The sequence below is a fragment of the Notothenia rossii genome (genome assembly GCF_949606895.1).
Source record: "Notothenia rossii genome assembly, chromosome: 4".
NCBI classification, from domain to species: Eukaryota; Metazoa; Chordata; class Actinopteri; order Perciformes; family Nototheniidae; genus Notothenia; species Notothenia rossii.
Window position 1 is genome coordinate 5,104,629 of NC_136902.1, and position 19,184 is coordinate 5,123,812.

The 19,184-nt window shown below is 39.6% G+C and overlaps 3 protein-coding genes and 1 long non-coding RNA gene across 5 annotated transcripts in view; 3 read left to right on the forward strand and 1 right to left on the reverse strand.

The window, feature by feature from the left end:
- gripap1 (GRIP1 associated protein 1) overlaps positions 1-1,147 on the reverse strand; it is a 56,685-nt gene extending 55,538 nt beyond the window's left edge. Inside the window, exon 1 of the mRNA XM_079678755.1 lies at positions 998-1,147. Within this exon, the coding sequence (XP_079534881.1) occupies positions 998-1,045 (48 nt within the window). The 5' untranslated portion in view covers positions 1,046-1,147. The remainder of the gene's footprint in view (positions 1-997) is intronic.
- Positions 1,148-3,379: 2,232 nt separating this feature from the next.
- On the forward strand, positions 3,380-5,147 carry LOC307035175. Its single transcript, XR_013807038.1, has 3 exons — positions 3,380-3,850; positions 3,951-4,271; positions 4,797-5,147. It is a non-coding gene; the product is annotated as an uncharacterized lncRNA (long non-coding RNA).
- A 3,837-nt stretch (positions 5,148-8,984) lies between these two features.
- Positions 8,985-18,831, forward strand: LOC307037717 (uncharacterized protein). Of its 2 annotated transcripts, XM_079678776.1 has the most exons (4): positions 8,985-9,257; positions 11,592-11,636; positions 11,718-12,076; positions 17,715-18,831. In XM_079678776.1, exon 4 carries the CDS (start codon positions 17,849-17,851, stop codon positions 18,233-18,235), a length of 387 nt encoding a protein of 128 aa, XP_079534902.1. In that variant the 5' UTR covers positions 8,985-9,257; positions 11,592-11,636; positions 11,718-12,076; positions 17,715-17,848; the 3' UTR covers positions 18,236-18,831. The 2 variants fall into 2 exon arrangements, with proteins under 2 accessions (XP_079534902.1, XP_079534903.1); XM_079678777.1 differs by lacking the exons at positions 8,985-9,257; positions 11,592-11,636 and having other exon boundaries at positions 11,696-12,076.
- On the forward strand, positions 14,343-15,139 carry LOC307037718 (zona pellucida sperm-binding protein 3-like). The gene is made up of 4 exons (XM_079678778.1): positions 14,343-14,477; positions 14,567-14,747; positions 14,842-14,947; positions 15,042-15,139. The coding sequence occupies exons 1-4, from the start codon at positions 14,471-14,473 to the stop codon at positions 15,129-15,131; spliced, it is 384 nt and encodes a 127-aa protein (XP_079534904.1). The 5' UTR covers positions 14,343-14,470; the 3' UTR covers positions 15,132-15,139.
- Positions 18,832-19,184: the final 353 nt, after the last annotated feature.

Below are 19,184 nucleotides of genomic sequence, written 5' to 3' on the forward strand. Positions count from 1 at the left end.
GCAGCAGTCCGAAGAAAGAAAAAGTGCAATAAAAAAGAGATGAAAAATAGTATAATATACATAACGATGCAAAAGGTCTAAAAGCTTAATATACATATTGCAAGGAATGTAATCGGGCAGATGGTAACTATAAGTACAACAGGTTAAAAGGTTGCATATCAAAAATATTATATAAGTAAACTAAGTACATTTACTCAATTATTTTATTGACTAATATCTGCTTCTTTTTACTTCCACACAACAACATCTCAAAGGTAAATGTTGTACTTTCCAATACATTTCCTCGCATCAACTTTAGTTTATTTTATCAGATGAGTTTTCCTTCCCCTTCCTCTCCAGTAAAAACATGTCTGCAGTGCAGATGTGTTCATGTTGAATGTCTGTCATACTGAAGGATGAAGTGAGAAAAATCCTCCTACTCATTTTCACAGTGAGGCATTAGTACTAATACTGCAGTAAAGGATCCGATTACTTCTTCCACATCTGCCTGTTTACACACTGTGTACTTGTATTACATGTATCATTACTTTGTTATACATGACAGCTAACACTGGGCTGTTCAATCAAACAGAAACCCATCTGAGACCCCGTGATCTGTCCCGTGGATGCTAACATGTTAGCATACTGCAGATAAAAATAAGGGTTAGCTTCAGGAAAGCTACATGTTTCTCTACCAGCAGAGGAGGCTAAGCTAGCTTGAGCTAACTGAGCTAGCATACTGTTGTAAACTGTCAATACAAATATATTTTCTCTCAGTATGTGATTTAATGACTTGTGCTTCTTCTCAGACTGACCTGACATTGTTCAATTAATAATAATATGTTACAGGATAAGCTTTTGGACAACCGTTAACTTCTAACGGCTAATAACGGTTAGCATGAGAGAGCTAACTGTCAGTGATGTCACACCTGCAGCAACTGACAGGTGTGACATCACACAACTGACAGTCCACCGACCTGAAACAACACATGTCGGGTTTATTTTTCATGTATCTCACCTGCATCCGATGAAACTCCTCCTCTGACAGAGCCTGGGACAGGGCCATGTTTACCTGAGGTAGGCTAGCAGGCTAAGCTAGCGGAGGAGACGGAGGAGGAGCAGAGAAGAGAAGAAGAAGAAGAAGGAGAGGAGCTCTCACTCTGACTCTGTTTCCCGGAACCAAAGAAACAACAACAGTCAAATGGGGCTAAAGCCTGCCTGCTGCTCCAGTGGTGGAGAATTAATTAAGATCCTTTAATCAGAGGTGGAATAAGTACTCAGATATTGTACTTGAGTAAAAGTAGCACTCAAGAGTGTAGGAATACTATATGTTACAAGTAAAAGTCCTGCATTCAAAATGTTACTTGAATAAAGTAGAAAGGTATTAGAATCAAAATATAGTTAAAGTACTAAAAGTAAAAGTAGTCATTGTGCAGATTGGTCCATTTCAGAATAATATATATGATATGTTTGATAATGGTTGATCATTAAAGTGTTATCAAAGCTGGTGAAGGTGCAGCTAGTTTGAATGACTTTGTATACTGCAGCTTGTGAATTTACTCCAGGTGGAACTAAAGTCTGATTTAACACTTGATTATATTTCCCATCATTCATCCACATCTGTAAAGTAACTCAAAGTATTAAATACATTGAAGTGCAGAAGTACAACATACCAGAAAATGGAGATCCTCATGTCTACAAGTATCTCAAAATTGTACTTAAGTACACAACTTGAGTAAATATACTTAGCTACTTTACACCACTGTGGAGAATGTATTAAGATAATTTAACTCATAAAAAAAAATACCTGGCCCTGGTTTCATACTTATTCATTTGTTCTTATTATGGTATATAATTTCTGACCTCTAATTATATAGTAAATTACAACAACATCAGTAAACACCTAGGTGTTGCTTTGTTTGTCGTTTCTCTTAATACATTGTGTGAGAATTTCACTAAATGAAGCTAACTGTTTGCTTTCATTTTCATATATGATATATTTCTGCATTTTGTTTGCACACCACCACTTTGTAAGTTTCCGAGAAAGTGTGTAGAGCCGGGTTTAAGATGCCAACACTATTTTGCTCGACAGGGGTTTTGCCTGCACCTGCAAACCACAAGCCTCGATATGCATCCTGTACTTGCTTCTGCAACCCGTTATCATTTTTTTATTAATACTTTTGTTGGACAGTTCGTTCCAAAGCATCTGTAGATACTATTCCTCACATTGTAAATGCCTCTGCGGTCTTTGCTGTTTTTATGCCCATCATTTTTTAAGGGCATTATTAGTCACCTTGAGTAAATATACTTAGCTACTTTACACCACTGTGGAGAATGTATTAAGAAAAAATACCTGGTCCTGGTTTCATACTTATTCATTTGTTCTTATTATGGTATATAATTTCTGACCTCTAATTATATAGTAAATTCCAACAACATCAGTAAACACCTAGGTGTTGCTTTGTTTGTCGTTTCTCTTAATACATTGTGTGAGAATTTCACTAAATGAAGCTAACTGTTTGCTTTCATTTTCATATATGATATATTTCTGCATTTTGTTTGCACACCGCCACTTTGTAAGTTTCCGAGAAAGTGTGTTGAGCCGGGTTTAAGATGTCAACACCTGAAATATACCAAAGACTCAGCACATAACAATATCACCACATACGACCACACGCACTTGTGATGTCTCCTCTCAGGCCCTTATTTTCCATCTTGTGCTGCACAACTTTTGCTGCATCCTGTGTAATTGCATATCACCCCATCTTCAAAGGTTCACTGAAACAAATCACAAACACAGTTGTTGCCGTTCTGAGAGACTTCTGGAGGATTTTCATGTGATTGTTACAGACAATGATCTGTGAATTCATTTTTATTATGAAATGATAAGAAAACAAACGGTGTAAAAACTTGACATTCGACGATATCATTTCAACATCTCCGCTTTTCAGTATGGTCCTTAGTCGAATATAGACCAAAAAAACCTTTTCCACTGAGTCGATTACAGGACCAGTGAATCAGTTCTTGATGTCCACTGCAGCGGGTGATCACAAAACACAGACTGCATAGGGAGACCTTGTGTACCATTACTACTGGTGGCCCCTTCTAAGAAACTCATGGCATGACTTATAGCACTTAATTTTATATCCATGATTCCCTCTACACTACGATCATACCATATTCTACCATGATAGTGTTGAAGCAAAGATGGATAAAAACACCTATAAGACAGAAGGAAACAGACATTGGAGGAAATGGTGATTGTAATGCTATCGCTGTAAAGTCTCGTTCTGACACAAGACTTTACAGCGTCGCTCCTTGAAAAAACAAACAGGAAATGCTTTTTTTTGCGGGTGTATATAAATGTGCAGCTGCAGAACTCTGATCATTGTCAGTTGAAGCCAGCCGCACATCAAAGATGCAGAGCCTGATAACAAAAATCGCCACTGAGAAGCTGAGCACCTACGCTGCGGTCATATCTATCTTCACCTTCACTATTTTGCTCGACAGGGATTTTGCCTGCACCTGCAAACCACAAGTACTGACCTGCGACCTGTACATGTGGCTGCCACCCTTTATCATACTTTTATTAATGCTGTTGTTGGACAGTTCGTTCCAAAGCATCTGTAGATACTATTGCTCTCATTGTGAATACCCCTCCTGCGGTCCTTGCTGTTTTTATGTCAATCATTTTTTTAGGGCATTATTAGTCGGCTTGCTGTGGGTTGATTTTTTGCTCCTCGATGGAGACTGGTATGTTTGCTGTAAGAATGACGGCTCTGAACAACAGGCAAAGTTAGCCTGCAAAGCTGAGAGGAACATCACGCTCAACGAGAAAGGTCTTAAAGCTGAGCTGAAGAACACATCCCGGGTGAGTGCTTCTACTCTGGATCTACTTTATCAGCATCAGTTCTATCTGAAGTAATGCTGTTGTGTTATAACCATCTTTCTTTCTTTCTTTCTTTCTTCAGGCTATCGGTGGCTGGATTCTATTTGGAATTCTTTTAGTGGCTTTCGTTTTGCCATTGTGTGTCAGATCAAAATGCTGGGGGAAAAAAAAACATTCTGCCAACAAAAGATTTCTGTATGACAAACTAATTATAATAGAGGAGGGCAATGTGCTGAAAGAGGTTCTGAGGAATTCAGCAAAGGAGGAGTTGACCGAAGGAATCAAGAGCAAAATCCGTGAAAAACGAAGGGAAGAGTGTTTCGATGTTGCCAGAGAGCTGATTGAAAAAGACCCGCGAAATGAGGAGCACCAACCGCTAGGGGAACAAGAAACAGAGACATAGGTAAAGAATAATAAAATAACACTTCTCCACTTTTTTTTCTCTCAAGGCCTACAGCTAAATATTGTTTGTAGGAAGATAAGTAGGTGAAATGTGATGACCGTTACTTGACTTTATTCTGTGTTTGAGCATAAAGAATGCACAATCTTAATCGTGTGGTAACATTTGTGCTTTTGCAAAACTTGTTAGGGTTAGGGTTAGGGGATACATCAGATTAAAAACCTCCAAAGTTAAAATCTGAAGGTTTACTGATTATGAAGAATGCTTTGATAGTTTCTGCTAGTTTCGTCTCAAATCACAAGTCGCTTTCTCTTAGTATGTGTTGCAGACTGGATTAGCAATATGTGGTAGATGTTAAGTGATGTTTGAGTTTACCTAGTTTGATATAAGAATGTCCTTTTTATGTTAGATATCATCATCATCACTGTAATTTAAACACATGTAAATGCACTGTGCTCAATGCACCAGGCGATGGTGCCAGACAGGCAGTTCGTGTGTTTTTCACCTCCTGCTCTCTTTTCTCTTAAGGCCCAGATACACCGGCCAGTCAGCTGAGAAGTCGCCGACGCCGACACCGACTGTTGCGTCGCCGGACTCTTTTGTTCAGTGTATGAACCATCCAGAACTCTCAGGTCTTCAGGGACTGGTCAGAAGTTCAGTTATCATGCTCCAAATATCTGGAACAAACCAGAAACCTGCAGGTCCGCTGCAACTCTGACTACTTTGAAATCCAGGCTGAAGACTTTTCTTTTTGTCGCTGCTTTTAATTGATATATTCATATCTTAAACTGCACTGTAACTTTTATTCATGTACCTGTGTTATTCATGTTTTATGATCTTTGCTTTTAAATTACTGTTTTAAAATGCAAATTGATAATATGTTTCTGTTGCATTATTTCTTAATGCTTTTAAAGGTCCCCTGTTATCCTGTTTTTCATCAATATATCACAGGTCTCAGATATATACAGAGCCTGTCTCTGATTGGCTGAAACACCAAACAAATCATTGCAGCATTACCCATAATCCCCTCTGTTTCAGCCCTGTTTCCAAAGTGCTGATTCTCTGTCTGTTACTTTATATGAAAATAAGGAGCCCCTCCCCACGCCCCTCTGAGAGACATTTGGTTACAAAGAACACAATGGTGCTCTAGGACGAGATTCAGGTGATATGGTGGGGGGGGAGGGGGGGGGGGGGTTACCTTGGTTGCTGATTGGCTAATGGTTACACAAGCCAAAACATCGTTATGACATCATAAAGTGGCCAAAATCTGATCAGCTCATTTTCAGACAGGTTTTTATAGAAATGGATCAGGACAAAAAGAGAGAGAATCTTTGTTCCTGAAACTTTCAGAGTCTCTTTCCACAGAGGGGACACATGTTGATGTAGAAGAGACATGAAGAAGAGGGGACACATGTTGATGTAGAAGAGACATGAAGAAGAGGGGACACATGCTGATGTAGAAGAGACATGAAGAAGAGGGGACACATGGTGATGTAGAGGAGACATGAAGAAAAGGGGACACATGCTGATGTAGAAGAGACATGAAGAAGAGGGGACACATGTTTATGTAGAAGAGACATGAAGAAGAGGGGACACATGTTGATGTAGAAGAGACATGAAGAAGAGGGGACACATGTTTATGTAGAAGAGACATGAAGAAAAGGGGACACATGTTGATGTAGAAGAGACATGAAGAAGAGGGGACACATGTTGATGTAGAAGAGACATGAAGAAGAGGGGACACATGTTGATGTAGAAGAGACATGAAGAAGAGGGGACACATGTTGATGTAGAAGAGACATGAAGAAGAGGGGACACATGGTGATGTAGAAGAGACATGAAGAAGAGGGGACACATGTTTATGTAGAAGAGACATGAAGAAGAGGGGACACATGTTGATGTAGAAGAGACATGAAGAAGAGGGGACACATGTTGATGTAGAAGAGACATGAAGAAGAGGGGACACATGTTGATGGAGAAGAGGGGACACATGTTGATGTAGAAGAGACATGAAGAAGAGGGGACACATGTTGATGTAGAAGAGTCAGGAAAAAGTGGATTTTGCAAAATAGGTGACCTTTAAAGGTGGGGTAGGTAATTTTGGAGAAACCAGCTCGAGTGCGCTAGAATTTGAAAATACACGACCGGAGAAAATCTGCCACTTCCTCACAGAGCCCCTCCTCCAACACACACGAACGCGCACATGACCAATGAGGGCACGAGATAAGTTTGTGCACAGATGGAAGGCTGACAGGCAGGTAGGCCATCCAGTTACTTTAGCGGCTAAAATGATTGGTCGTGCTTTTTACAGCGCTACGGCTTCCACAGATGACATTTTTTTATGGATTTATTGTCAAAACACTTGAGATATTCATTGCTATCGGGATGTTAAGAGCATTCCATGGAATATAACAAAAAGTGTATCTCGAGCCGGTTTCTCAAACTTACCTACCCCACCTTTAATGTCTTTCATTTTTGTAAAGGACTTTGAATTGCTTTGTGTTGAAAGGTGCTATATAAATGAACTCCCCTTGCCTTGCCTGGCCGTACTGGTTTATCAGTCTGATCTCTGGGGGAAACGGCGTGGAGGTGAGGGACGACTGAAGCCCCCCCGCCACCCCCGCCTGGTGAGTTTCGGGAGTTTTCCTTTTCCTTTTCCTTCATGTTGTTTCAACAAAATATTTCTGTATGAAAAACTGATTATAATAGAGGAGGGCAATGTGCTGGAAGAGGTTTTGAGGAATTCACCAAAAGAGAAGTTGACCGAAGGAATCAAGAGTAAAATCCGTGATGAAAAATGGGAAGAGTGTTTCGATGTTGCCGGAAAGCCGATTGATCCACGGAAGGAAAAACAGAGGGCCATGTAAAGGAAATAAATAGTTTTAAGATTTCAGAAGGAGGACTCTGCTTTGTAGTTTCCTACATAAAGAGCCCAAGATGTTAAAAGTAGATGTTATATGTTGAAGCAGTTATCCTAATTATGATTTCATGGTGGGCAGTACCAGAACATAAATGAGAAAATGACATACAAAAAAAGAAAGTGGATAAATAAGAAAAAACTGCATTATTTTTACACATGCTCATTTTATGTAATTTCATTTGTTTTAATTAAGTATTTCTTAGAATGGAGCTTTCACTAATTTTATTAAACTTTTTCAGGATCAAGGAGCAAGAGGTGAATATATTCACTTTTATCTATCAGTATGTCTTTATCTTGTAAGTATTTGAAAACAGGTTCCACAGGACATATTTTAAAAGTTTCTGTTTGTTTGTTTTTCTCTCATCAACAAGTTTCGAGGGTCCACAAGCTCTGACGGAAAAAGGAGGGAGGAGTACTCAGAATTAAAAATAAAAGTTGCAATACTAAATGTAAAAATACTCTGTTACAAATAAAATTATTGCTGATCAAAAATACTGATCAAGCTAATCATGCTGAATGATTTATTACTTTTTCATTATTACTTTAACATAAGTCAGGATGCAATGTAATTGTCATCTCATTTTTTGTATTTGAGATAATTAGGTTGTATTGTTTTTTTTACTGTGTTTACGCATGCCCCATTAACGCCAATGCAAATTGTATGTGTAAACCTACTTGGCAATAAGCCTGTTTCGGATTTTGATTGTTTTGTTTTTCGAACAATGGATTTACAGAATATGGTAAAATAAATGTAACATACACTGTGAGCCGAGACTACTGTATTTAGTACAAGTGATTAAACAGCTCAACAAGTTCATTAAATTCAATTAAATATGCTTTTGCAGTTTTCCCTTCCCTGTAGTCTTTGATAGGTTTTAATGCATGTAAATGGTCTGCTAAGTGAGCATATTATGTCCTTAGTGCACTGTGCTTAAAGACCCTGTCAAACTGTCCCAAAATTGACACCCGATGGACACACCGATATGGAATTGTGAATTTCGCACGAAGATGGCCCCGAACCACACACGAAGGTAACATCTACATTACATTTAAGAAATACAACTGCAACGAAAGTAACACAAACGATTTTGTTAAAGTACTATGATACTGTACCGATATTTTCAGACTTTGTTCTTGACTTTTTCCGTCTTTATATGTAGAAGATATTAAGTTTTCTCCGTCCTGTTGTTTCCATAGCAACAACAACTTCCTCGCCTTCAAAATAATATATTATATCCTTTTTAGTTTCACAGAACACAAATTGGGTTATTTACATAATATGTTTACATGATTTTGTTGTGCAATAAAACAACCAGATGGACACACGATAAAGGAAATGTTCAAATTCGGCTCTGATCGTAGCAACATCGGGACATTCGTGAGGGCCTCTTAAGCCATCTTTGTGATGCCAAAGATTTGGCCACCGCTCCCGAAGTTGCTGCCGGAGCCTGAGAAACTCCACCGGCGGTCATACGATGGCTTAAGATGCCCTCAAGAATGCCTTACGAAGGGCAAAATGGACACACGAAGTCAACACGAAAATGAACCTTCACAAGGTCCTTCGGCAATGCTTTGTGATGCCAAAGATTTGGCCACCGCTCCCGAAGTTGCTGCCGGAGCCTGAGAAACTCCACCAGCGGTCATACGATGGCTTAAGATGCGCTCACCAATGGCCCGATGTTGTTACGATCAGAGCCGAATTTGAACATTTCCTTAATCGTGTGTCCATCGGGTGTCAATTTTGGGACAGTGTGACAGGGGCTTAAAGACAGGCTGGCTTGTTGTTTGTAAATGTTCTTCCTGCTGTTCAGATGATAACTCTGTGTGCCGACCAGACATGCTGGTTCCTCTCACATCCAGCTGGCCCATCAGTGGGAGCCAACAATAATAAAGGAGGTCCATCACAAAGAGCTGGTTCTCCCTCTGGCCCAATTCCAAACCAACACCCCCTACTCCCACTCTGAACTTTGTCACACTCATCACCAAAATGTAACTTTCACTTTCGCTTACAGTTGTTTTGTCTCCACAGGTGGATCGCCCTTTTACCTAGAAATGCAGCTTTAAGAGAGGTGCAGTAAAAATGGCCTACTGTATGTCCTAAAAGCCCAGACTAAGCCAAAGCCATCTTTATTTCAAATCTTAAAAATGGGGTGCCTTGAAAAAGGATATCTGTCAAAAAGCTGGAGGGCATATTATAACTGAAAAAGCAAACTTTCTGGCAACTTTATTGTCTTGGCAAGTAGCTACTTCTTCATACATCAATATAGCCTGACATTCTTGCAAATGAATAGTTTTGCTGTTCTACATAATAACATTATTTTAGCTTTTATTTAGAGATATATTATACTCTATGTCAGGGGTGTCAAACTCAAGGCCCGGGGGCCAAATCCGACCCGCGACTTCATTTAATGTGGCCCCTCAAGAGCTTGCAAAGAATAGAATATGTTTATTATACGGTTACATGCCGATTTACAGAAGGACGTTGCCCATAAACTACATATCCCACAATGCATCTCAAATTTGACTTTTTTCTCAGAATTTGACTTTTTTTCTCAGAACAAGTTTTTTTCTCAGAATTTGACTTATTTTCTTCAAAATATTCATTTTTTCTTAGAATTTGCCTTTTTCTCAGAATTAGATTTTTTTTAAATCATTTTGTAACATTCTCAGTGAAGAGACTTGCAATGATTTGCTCTAGACTTCTGCTTTCAGACGTAGTTAATTATAAAGTGATTACCCTATCCGATAATAATCCAATGCAGAGGCAATAATGTCATATAATACATTATTTTATATATAATAAATATTTGTATATGTATTTTGATATATAGTCTTAAAGTTACAACCGGCCCTTTGAGTGCAACCATAACGCTGATGTGGCCCGCGAAGAAATTTAGTTTGACACCCCTGCTCTATGTACAGTATATAGAGCACATTTTTTAAGTCAATCAAGCAGGATATTTTCATGCATGTTTTCAGGATAAATCATTTCTGATAATACTGAAACATGACGTGAGGTGAGTCAATATTTATGAGGTGAAAGCAAAAGAAAACAAGTTTAAGATGATTCTGAAATGTTTTATATATTTGTTGGAACATTTCCAGAGTGATCCATGACGGCACACAGCACGGAGTCACTCACAATGACGGTGAACGGCTCCGACTAAAAAGAGCCTTTTTAAAAACACAGAATATGACAAAACACCAACAATCAAAACTAAATCTGAGCCAGTTCCAATCCCAGTTGTTTAATAACATACTGTACATAAAATACAAACGTTTATTTTCTCATACATCTGTGCAAAGATCCCCAAATTCCCTCGAACACCACCACCGCCAAAGTGCATAACTGGAAGAACACTGTATGCTATGCATATCTTCAACACTCACATCCTGGAGGTTTTACTAAAGCACAGGACAGTAGGAGTCATTATATGACAACATCCAATGGAATTAGCTTAACGTAACACATGACACCTTACACACGTGGAAATGTGGGTAGTCTCCTCATGCACCTTTTTTATAGAGTCCTTTTTCGCCTAGTATCACTTTTAATAGGCTTATAATGCAGTCTGTATGAGCTGTTAAAAGTGATACTAAGATTTATGAATTGGAAAAAAATACTTGAGACACAGCAGTCGTTTTCTCACCTAAAGTGAAAAGTACTTTTGTAAATTTGAACCAAACTCGAGAACTCCTTTTCAAGTTGGATCCAGGCCTCGGTCTCTGATGTGAAAGTCTGTACATCTTTCCCTACTTAATGCACTTTGGGCATCTGCACCAACTCAATCAAAAAGGCTAATTTTCTAATATTCTGGTAATACAACTTAAATTAACTGAGAAATGTACCTTTTTCCTTTACCTTGAGTTTCCATTAGGTCAAAGATATAAAAATGACACATTAGAATAGGTCAGGACATCTGATAAAGGAATACTACCTTCCCCCAAATGATCATTTGTTTAGAAATGACTCTCCTTTTAATTCTCAAAGAAAACTTTTTCTTGCATGACTTGACGTTGAACAAAAAATCCCAACGTATACATATATTAATGTTAATATATATAACAGCAAAACTAAATCAAAACATTAAGACAACCCATGCACTATCATCCTTAAAGTGTTTTAAATAAGGATGTAAGGTAGTCACACAGGATAATAAATTGATGAACAAATGGTGATTTTGTGCTGCTGATGAAGCTGAATAAAAATGAATTGGGTGTAAGGGCTAATGTGATTGGATGCTCTCCATGCTGTAATCAGTGTGCTATCTGCTGCAGCTGAGACTGTTGACAGGCACCAGGTGAAATACGTTATCTTGATGAATGCCTCTCAGGAACAAGGTATAAGAATATGCACTGTGTCAGTAGCAAGCATTCGGTCATGATGGTTTCATTTTGTCAAGGTGCACTGCTTCTGAGCCTGGCAGCTGCCATGGCAGTATATGCAGGTAAGACTGGAAACAATTAAAGTCTTGTTATTAACCTTGACTCAAATAGTTGAGTCTGAACTTAATTGATTTGTGTTGCAGACATGAAAGTGGACTGTGGGCCAGATTTTGTGACGCTGATGTGGACAGAAAGCCGACCCCAGGCCGATACGTCGCTTCTCCGTCTGGGTAACTGTTTCCCAACTAGCTTCTCAGCAGGAGAGGCCTACTTCTATGTGGATCTCACTGACTGTAACTTTAGGAGACTGGTATGTGTATATATATTTTAAACCTGCAAGCTGTGAGTCTGCTATATTTCCTACAGCTCTCTCAGGGGGATCTTTGTCTCTCTAACAGGTCACCGGGGATGCACTGGTGTACAGCAATGATCTGACCTACGTTGCTTCTGCGGATTCTTACAATTTGGCCTTTACCCACCCAGTTGTCTGTGCATATGAGAGGTTAGTGTTCATACCAACATAAGGTGCTAAAGGGTGACACTACCCTTAACTAACAATTCCAATGTGGCATTTTCATGGCCTGGGAAAGTTCAATTTGTTAATAAGCTTCTCCCTCTCAAAGCCGCCAAGCATGGAAGTACATCCCAAACTTGTGATGTCATCGGGTATAAAGTCTGAAGCTGCTATATAAACAATGAATGGGAGACTGATTTAGGGAATCTACAGCCTGTTTCTGTTCTATTCCCAAATTAGCTTTATCTATTGAAGTGTTCTCAACAAAAAAATGTACCCATTTACTGAGAACAATCCCTAAGGTACACTGTGTTCCCGATTCATTGTCAATTGAGTTTTTCCCATAGTTTTAATTGAACATCACATTTAAGTTCACTCTAGTGTTTTGCATTTTGGAGGAAGTCTTTTAGCTTAGGCGTAACAGTTCATAACTAGAGAATGCAATTCCTGAAGAAATTGCTAGTGGCAATACTTTATGCTGACATTGAATTGCTATGCTTAAATGTAATGTGTAAGAAGAAAGTGAAGAATTTAGTTTGAAATGATACATGAACACTGGGGGCTTGAATGTGTTGGAAGAAAATAAGTGGAAAAGCAGCAGAATATTTGAACTGCAAACTATTGAACTAACTTGATGACGAATGATCTGTCGCCATGGCAACGGTATTTGACACCCCATAATATGCTTAGATATGTGGATGGCTTCATTGTTATTGAACCTGTTACATTTTGGGCAGTTTGGAGCGTTTTCACTGAAGAGAACCATGTTTCATGGCGAGCATCGTGTTACCATGACAATGGAATTTGAAGAAATCTCAACTGTCCCGTAGATGTCTTCACGGCTGGACTGTTAGCACCCATGTGGAGTTTTAGCACTTGTTGACCATTTCCATAAGAGTTATAGCAATATCGTGTTATTGCAAGGGATGCGTTCCCATGGCAACAGCGTTTTGAGGAAAATTCACTAATGGCACAGATATGTTGAGGGCCAGATCATTAACCATTATCTGAAGTATGGTGCTGTTTCAGACCATTTGCTTAGGTATCACCACAACATCGTGTTTTAAGGCGAGGGATGCGTTTCCATGGAAAGGGCATATGGTGAGATCTCAGATTTGGCGTACAGCTATTGAGGCATGGACCGGTGATATACAAGTGAAGATTGGGGGACGATTGGACCGTGTCCATTGGAATTACAGCGATATTGTGTTTTAGGCGAGGGATGCGTTGCCATAGTAACACCACATTACGTAACATCAGATTTGATGTAGAGCTGTTCAGGGCCACAGTGTTAACCATCATGTGATGATTGGTGGCGTTCTGAGCATGTCAGTTGGAGTTATGACATCATCATGTTCCATCACAAAGGTGTTTGAGCTAATGACGTTATGAAACACCTGTCCTTGAGCCCAGAGGTCAAAGGTTTCCATGGTGATGTGCAATTATCAGTGAGAGGAGAGCCTTTCCATTGTTCTGAATGAGATAAACATGTTGCATGTGAAAGTTGATGAAGAACCGTAACATATCGGTTAAATTTCAACGTGTGAAGCATCTGAAGAACCCTTGGAATCTGAAGTGTTTTTTTTTTTTTTTTTTTGGGTCAATAATGTGGCATTTTTGGCAGACTAACTAAAGGTGTGCAGCTGCTGCTTTGAGGAAAGATGAGCCTGAATGTACAACATGCTTTAATGGAGCTACGAGATGTTTTTCTACGTTTCTCATGAGAAAGGCTGTCTCAGGAGTGTAGGGTTTGGGAATTATGGCAGGTTTAAAAATATATATATGAAGGCGAATTTCAAGCGGTCCTCCACTCTAGCTGTGACTCAAGCACTCTAGCATTAACGAGCTGCGCAATACACACTAATGTTAAAATCTGAAGAAGGCCTCTTTACCAAGGTCTGAGCAATGTTTAATATTTCTAAAAGTATGAATCTGATTTAAAAGTTGTTGAATATGAATAATGTCAGAAAGATGTGTAACCTTTTAAAGTTGGAATGATGTTTCTGAGTGAAAGTGTGAACAGTTTGCAGTTGAAGTTGCATGACGATTTTCCAAGTCTGAAGAGTTTCTCAATTGACTTCCATGTTAAAAATGGGATAAATTATGGGATGTATCTCGGGAATTATGAATGAGAAGTAATATTTGAACTGAGTTTCTGCGATGTGGGAGAAGACGGACAAAATAACCCGGCGGAATAAGAATAAAAGAATTTGTCCGTAGGAGTAAACAAGCTTGCACTAATAAGTTCAAAAGTTTCACTTTGCAGCATTTTCTGTACCCTTCTGCTTTATTTTGTGCAGGCCCAAAGACTGGTATGCTACGATCTATGACCCGGTGTTTAAAACCTACAGTCTAGGAGATCTGCAGTTTAACATTGGCCTGATGAATGGTGGGTAAACAACATGAGAAACTCTCTACGAACGGCAGCTCTCCCTGACTTTTGTAACTTAATGACTCTTCCTCTGTTTACTGCCCTAGACGACTTCTCAGGCCCTGCTGAATCTACACGCTTTCCTCTGGGCTCCATCATCCCCATCATGGCTAGTGTGGTGCAGAACACCCATCAGCCCTTGCTGCTGCTTCTTGAGGAATGTGTAGCAGCTACCACACCAGAGCTGTACCCTGAAAGCACCATGTACCCCATCATCTCCAATAAAGGGTACTCTCATGGCAATGAGCATTGATTTTAAAAAAAAACTTATTTTGGTCTAAACCTTGGTAGTAATACTAATACATTTTCTTTAACCCAACAGATGTCTTTTGGAAAGTGTGTCGTCACGATCAAAATTTGAACCAAGGCAAAAGTCATCGGAGATCCGCCTATCACTTCAGACCTTTACGTTTGCTATGGGAGAAGAGGTACATTGAACTTTACATTTTTTTCAGATTCAAGGTTTTATTGTGGATACTGAGATTAATTGATGCCATGCTATATTTCCCCTCTACTCAACAGGTCTTTATCCACTGCAAACTTTTGGCTTGGGATCCCAATGGTCTTGACAGCACTAAGAAAGCCTGCCACTTTGTCGAAGGGCATGGGTAAAAATAGTACTTTAATATATCAGAATTTGACTTGTAGGTTAATTTTTTTTACATGAGATGACTTATTCAGCTTAAGCCCAGTCTACTGAAGATACAGATGGATCCCGTTCATAACTATTCAAACTTTGTGGAGACTTTATTTGAAAGAGTTGAGATGAATTTTAATGATCATTTCATCCAATCTTCATGAACTCAGTTGGGAGTTGCTGGACAACTTGGCCCAGAGCAGTCTTTGTGACTGCTGTGAATCAAAATGCAAGTCAAGGAGGCAGAGGAGTGTTGCGTCAGGTATGTACACAACTTCTGCTGTATTACACTAGTTTGGTTGACTGGTACTAAAATATATATTTTTGCAGAGAACCATGGAATGGTACAAAAAGCAGTCATTGGGCCATTTACCATCATAGATATGAATTCCTGAAGGTAAGGGTTTCGTATTGCAATATACATTTATTCTGAACGGCTATTTTAAACTTTGTTCTCCCAACAGGAATGGATCCATTTCGCCGACTGGTTTCTTCAATCTGAATTTGGTTTTTATTCTTGGTTCTCTTTGTATTTCAGATTGTATGTGGCCAATAAAAATGAAAAAAAGTTTCCGAACCACTTCATTGAAGTTCTCAAATTATTGGGTTTGACTTGCCTTTTGTGTGAAATGGTTTAAACTGAGCTGTATTACTGAATCTTGATGACCTCGTCTTATTTCTGGGAACATTTCCAGCTCTGTTCAATGTCATGAACTTTTTTCCTGTGTCAATTTCCCAGAAATATTGATCACACTATATCTTTGAAAGCAATATGATTACATTCAACTTTTTGTTCAAATTTCCAAACAAGAACTCTTAACAGTTAATGCTTATCATGTAAGTATTTTTATTCTGTATTCTTCAAGCAGGTCAAGGCTAAACTAATTGTCCAAAGAATATTATGGCTGAACCATGAAGAGAATGGATTCAAAGCTTTCCAGCACTATACTGGTGGTTCATGACTCAAGAGACAATGATTTAGCCCAATATTTATTGAACTAGGAGAGGAACTGTCTTTTTTGCATAACCAGCATACACAAGTATTTCAAGCGACTGAACAGATAAAGGCAACCTCTGGGATCCCCTTTAATACCATAGGCCTACTTTTTCCAGGCACATTTAATATCTTGAACATTATAATTTGAATATTTCCATTGCCAAATTTGCTCAAATGAAAAATCATACTATGATAAAACTTGGCACTATGATACACTCAGTGCCGGTGCTGGGGTACACTGAAAAAAAAAAAGGCTGGATTCACATGATTTTAATATGGAAATTGGTTGCACATATTAAAAACATGTGTACTCAAAACTATTCCATTATGTTAAAGACACACAGCTATGTTATGTCAAATAAATATGAAATTGTTATTTTCATTTGAATATTTCCTTTAAGGATATTCAATTACCCTATGTTTAACCAACATGACTTTTTGTCGTAGACTTTACTGATTTAGAATATATCCAGACTCAATGTAAGAGCTTGGGGGGTGCTAACATTTAAACATACACGTTATTTTTTACTTTCTCCGTCTTTATATTTAGATATTACTTACCTTCATGTTTTTCCGTAGCAACAACAATTTCCTGTCTACAGCGTAAACTCGCCTTCAAAATAAAAGCATCTAAATAAAACAGGAAGTTAAAGGTGGGGTATGTAATTTATTTCAGAAACATGTTTTGTTATATTCCATGGAATGCTCTTAACATCCTGATGGCAATGAATATATTAAATGCTTTGACAATAAATACATAAATCATCTGTGGAAGCCGTGGCGCTGTAAAAAGCACGACCAATCATCTAATACGATGACTACACGGCGGCATTGCGAGGGCTTCACGTAGACGTGTTGCCTTCCTAAGACAATCGGGCAGCTTCTTGTTTCCTTCGTATTGTCTTCGTGAGGCGAAAAATGCCCGATGGCACCGATGGTCACACGAAGTAAACGACAAGATTTGACAAGATGCCCTCACGATGGCCTTATGAAGGGAAAAATGGACACACTAATTCAACACGAAAATGAACCTTTTTTACCAAAAAGGTATTTCGGCAATTTTTTGGTATGCCAAAGATTTTGCCACCGCTCACGAAGTTGCTGCCGGAGCCTGAGAAACTCCACCGGCGGTCATACGATGGCTTAAGATGCCCTCACGAATGGCCCGATGTTGTTACGATCAGAGCCGAATTTGAACATTTCCTTTATCGTGTGTCCAACTTATTTCCCACAACTTCATGCAAATTAATTGATATCTCTTATATGATGCACATTTCTGGATATCCTTTTTTATATTCTGTCTCTTGTTAGTAAAATAAACCTACCATTAAAATGATAAACTGTTAATTTCTTTGTAAGTGGTTAAACTTACAAAATCGGCAAGGGATCAAATAATTATTTCCTCCGCTGTATTTGAGTCCGGACAAGAGAGGTGGAACGAAAGGCAGACTAATTTTTCCATCTCTAGATCCATGTCTCTGGCATGGCTTGATTGAGAAATAGAAATTATAAAAAAAAATAATGTTTGCTTCATTGTTCTTTATGTTTTTTTAATGTCCAGGTCTAGTTTCATAAATAAGGGCATGAGAATGAGCAGACAGCTGTCCACCAGCTGTCCACCATCATCCCGGTTCCCGAGAAAACAGGATCTCAGGATTAAACGACTACAGACCCGTCGCCCTGACCTCTGTGGTTATGAAATCCTTTGAGCGCCTTGTCCTGTCCCACCTAAAATCCATCACAGACCCCCTCCTGGACCCCCTGCAGTTCACCGACAGAGCCAACAGGTCTGTTGACGACGCTGTCAACATGGCCCTTCACTTCCTCCTCCAGCACCTGGACACAGCAGGAACCTACGCCAGGATCCTGTTTGTGGACTTCAGCTCTGCCTTCAACACGATCATCCCGGCGCTGCTGCAGGACAAGCTCTCCCAGCTGCACATGCCCGACTCCACCTGCAGGTGGATCACAGACTTCCTGTCTGACAGGAAGCAGCACGTGAGGCTGGGGAAACACGTCTCTGACCCCCGGACCATCAGCACTGGTTCCCCTCAGCTGCACCTCCAGTCACCAGTCTCCTGAAATTCGCACCTCTCAAGACAGTGGAGATGATTGTGGACTTTAGGAAGAACGCAGCCCCACCCGCCCCATCACTCTGTGTGACTCCCCAGTAACTGCTTTGGAGTCTTTCCACTTCCTGGGCACCATCATCACCCAGGACCTCAAATGGGAGCATAACAGCTGCTCCCTAATCAAAAAAGCCCAGCAGAGGATGTTGTTCCTGAGGCAGCTGAAGAAATTCAACCTGTCAAAGACAATGATGGTGAACTTCTACACCTCCATCATCAAGTCCATCCTCACCTCCTCCATCACCATCTGGTACGCCGCAGCCAAGGATAAGGGCAGGCTGCAGCGTGTCATCCGCTCTGCAGAGAAGGTGATCGGCTGTAATCTGACGTCCCTCCACGACCTGCCCGCCTCCAGAACCCTGAGGCGGGCAGGGAAGATAGTGGCCGACCCCTCCCACCCTGGGCACAAACTGTTCACCCCCCTCCCCTCTGGCAGGAGGCTGTGCTCCATCAGGACCCAACCTCTAGCCACCTGAACAGTTTCTTCCTCTCCTCTACCGGCCTCTTAAACAAGGCCCGGCCCCCCCACTGACACTTTACCTCAGTCATAATGCAGACTCTATACGCATTACATTAATGCACACAATGTTTAAATATTGTTCAAATATTGCTTACTGCACATATTTCGTATTTTATATTCTATAATTCACTGCATTCTATTTCGCTGTAAATTACTGCTTTATTTTATTGCTAAATATCCATATTGTTTTACAGTGTTCTTAAAATAGTTCGCTATCTGTGTAGTTTTTTTTATTTTATATACGTGTGAACCTGCAATAAATCCGTTTCTGATTCTGATGTTTGTTGCTTACAGATTTCAGATAAAACATTCAAATCAATCTGTGTTTGCATATAGTTAGGAAGGCTGAAGCAGCTCAACAATCGATCAACTCCGAGGCTAA

Excerpts from the sequence above, each read along its gene's own strand:
- LOC307037718 (XM_079678778.1), top strand. Across the intron at positions 14,748-14,841 it reads CCCATCATCTCCAATAAAGG|ATGTCTTTTGGAAAGTGTGT; the intron begins GTACTCTCATGG and ends TTAACCCAACAG. Across the intron at positions 14,948-15,041 it reads CGTTTGCTATGGGAGAAGAG|GTCTTTATCCACTGCAAACT; the intron begins GTACATTGAACT and ends TCTACTCAACAG.
- LOC307037717 (XM_079678776.1), top strand. The coding sequence starts at position 17,849 with ATGAAATCCTTTGAGCGCCTTGTCCTGTCCCACCTAAAATCCATCACA.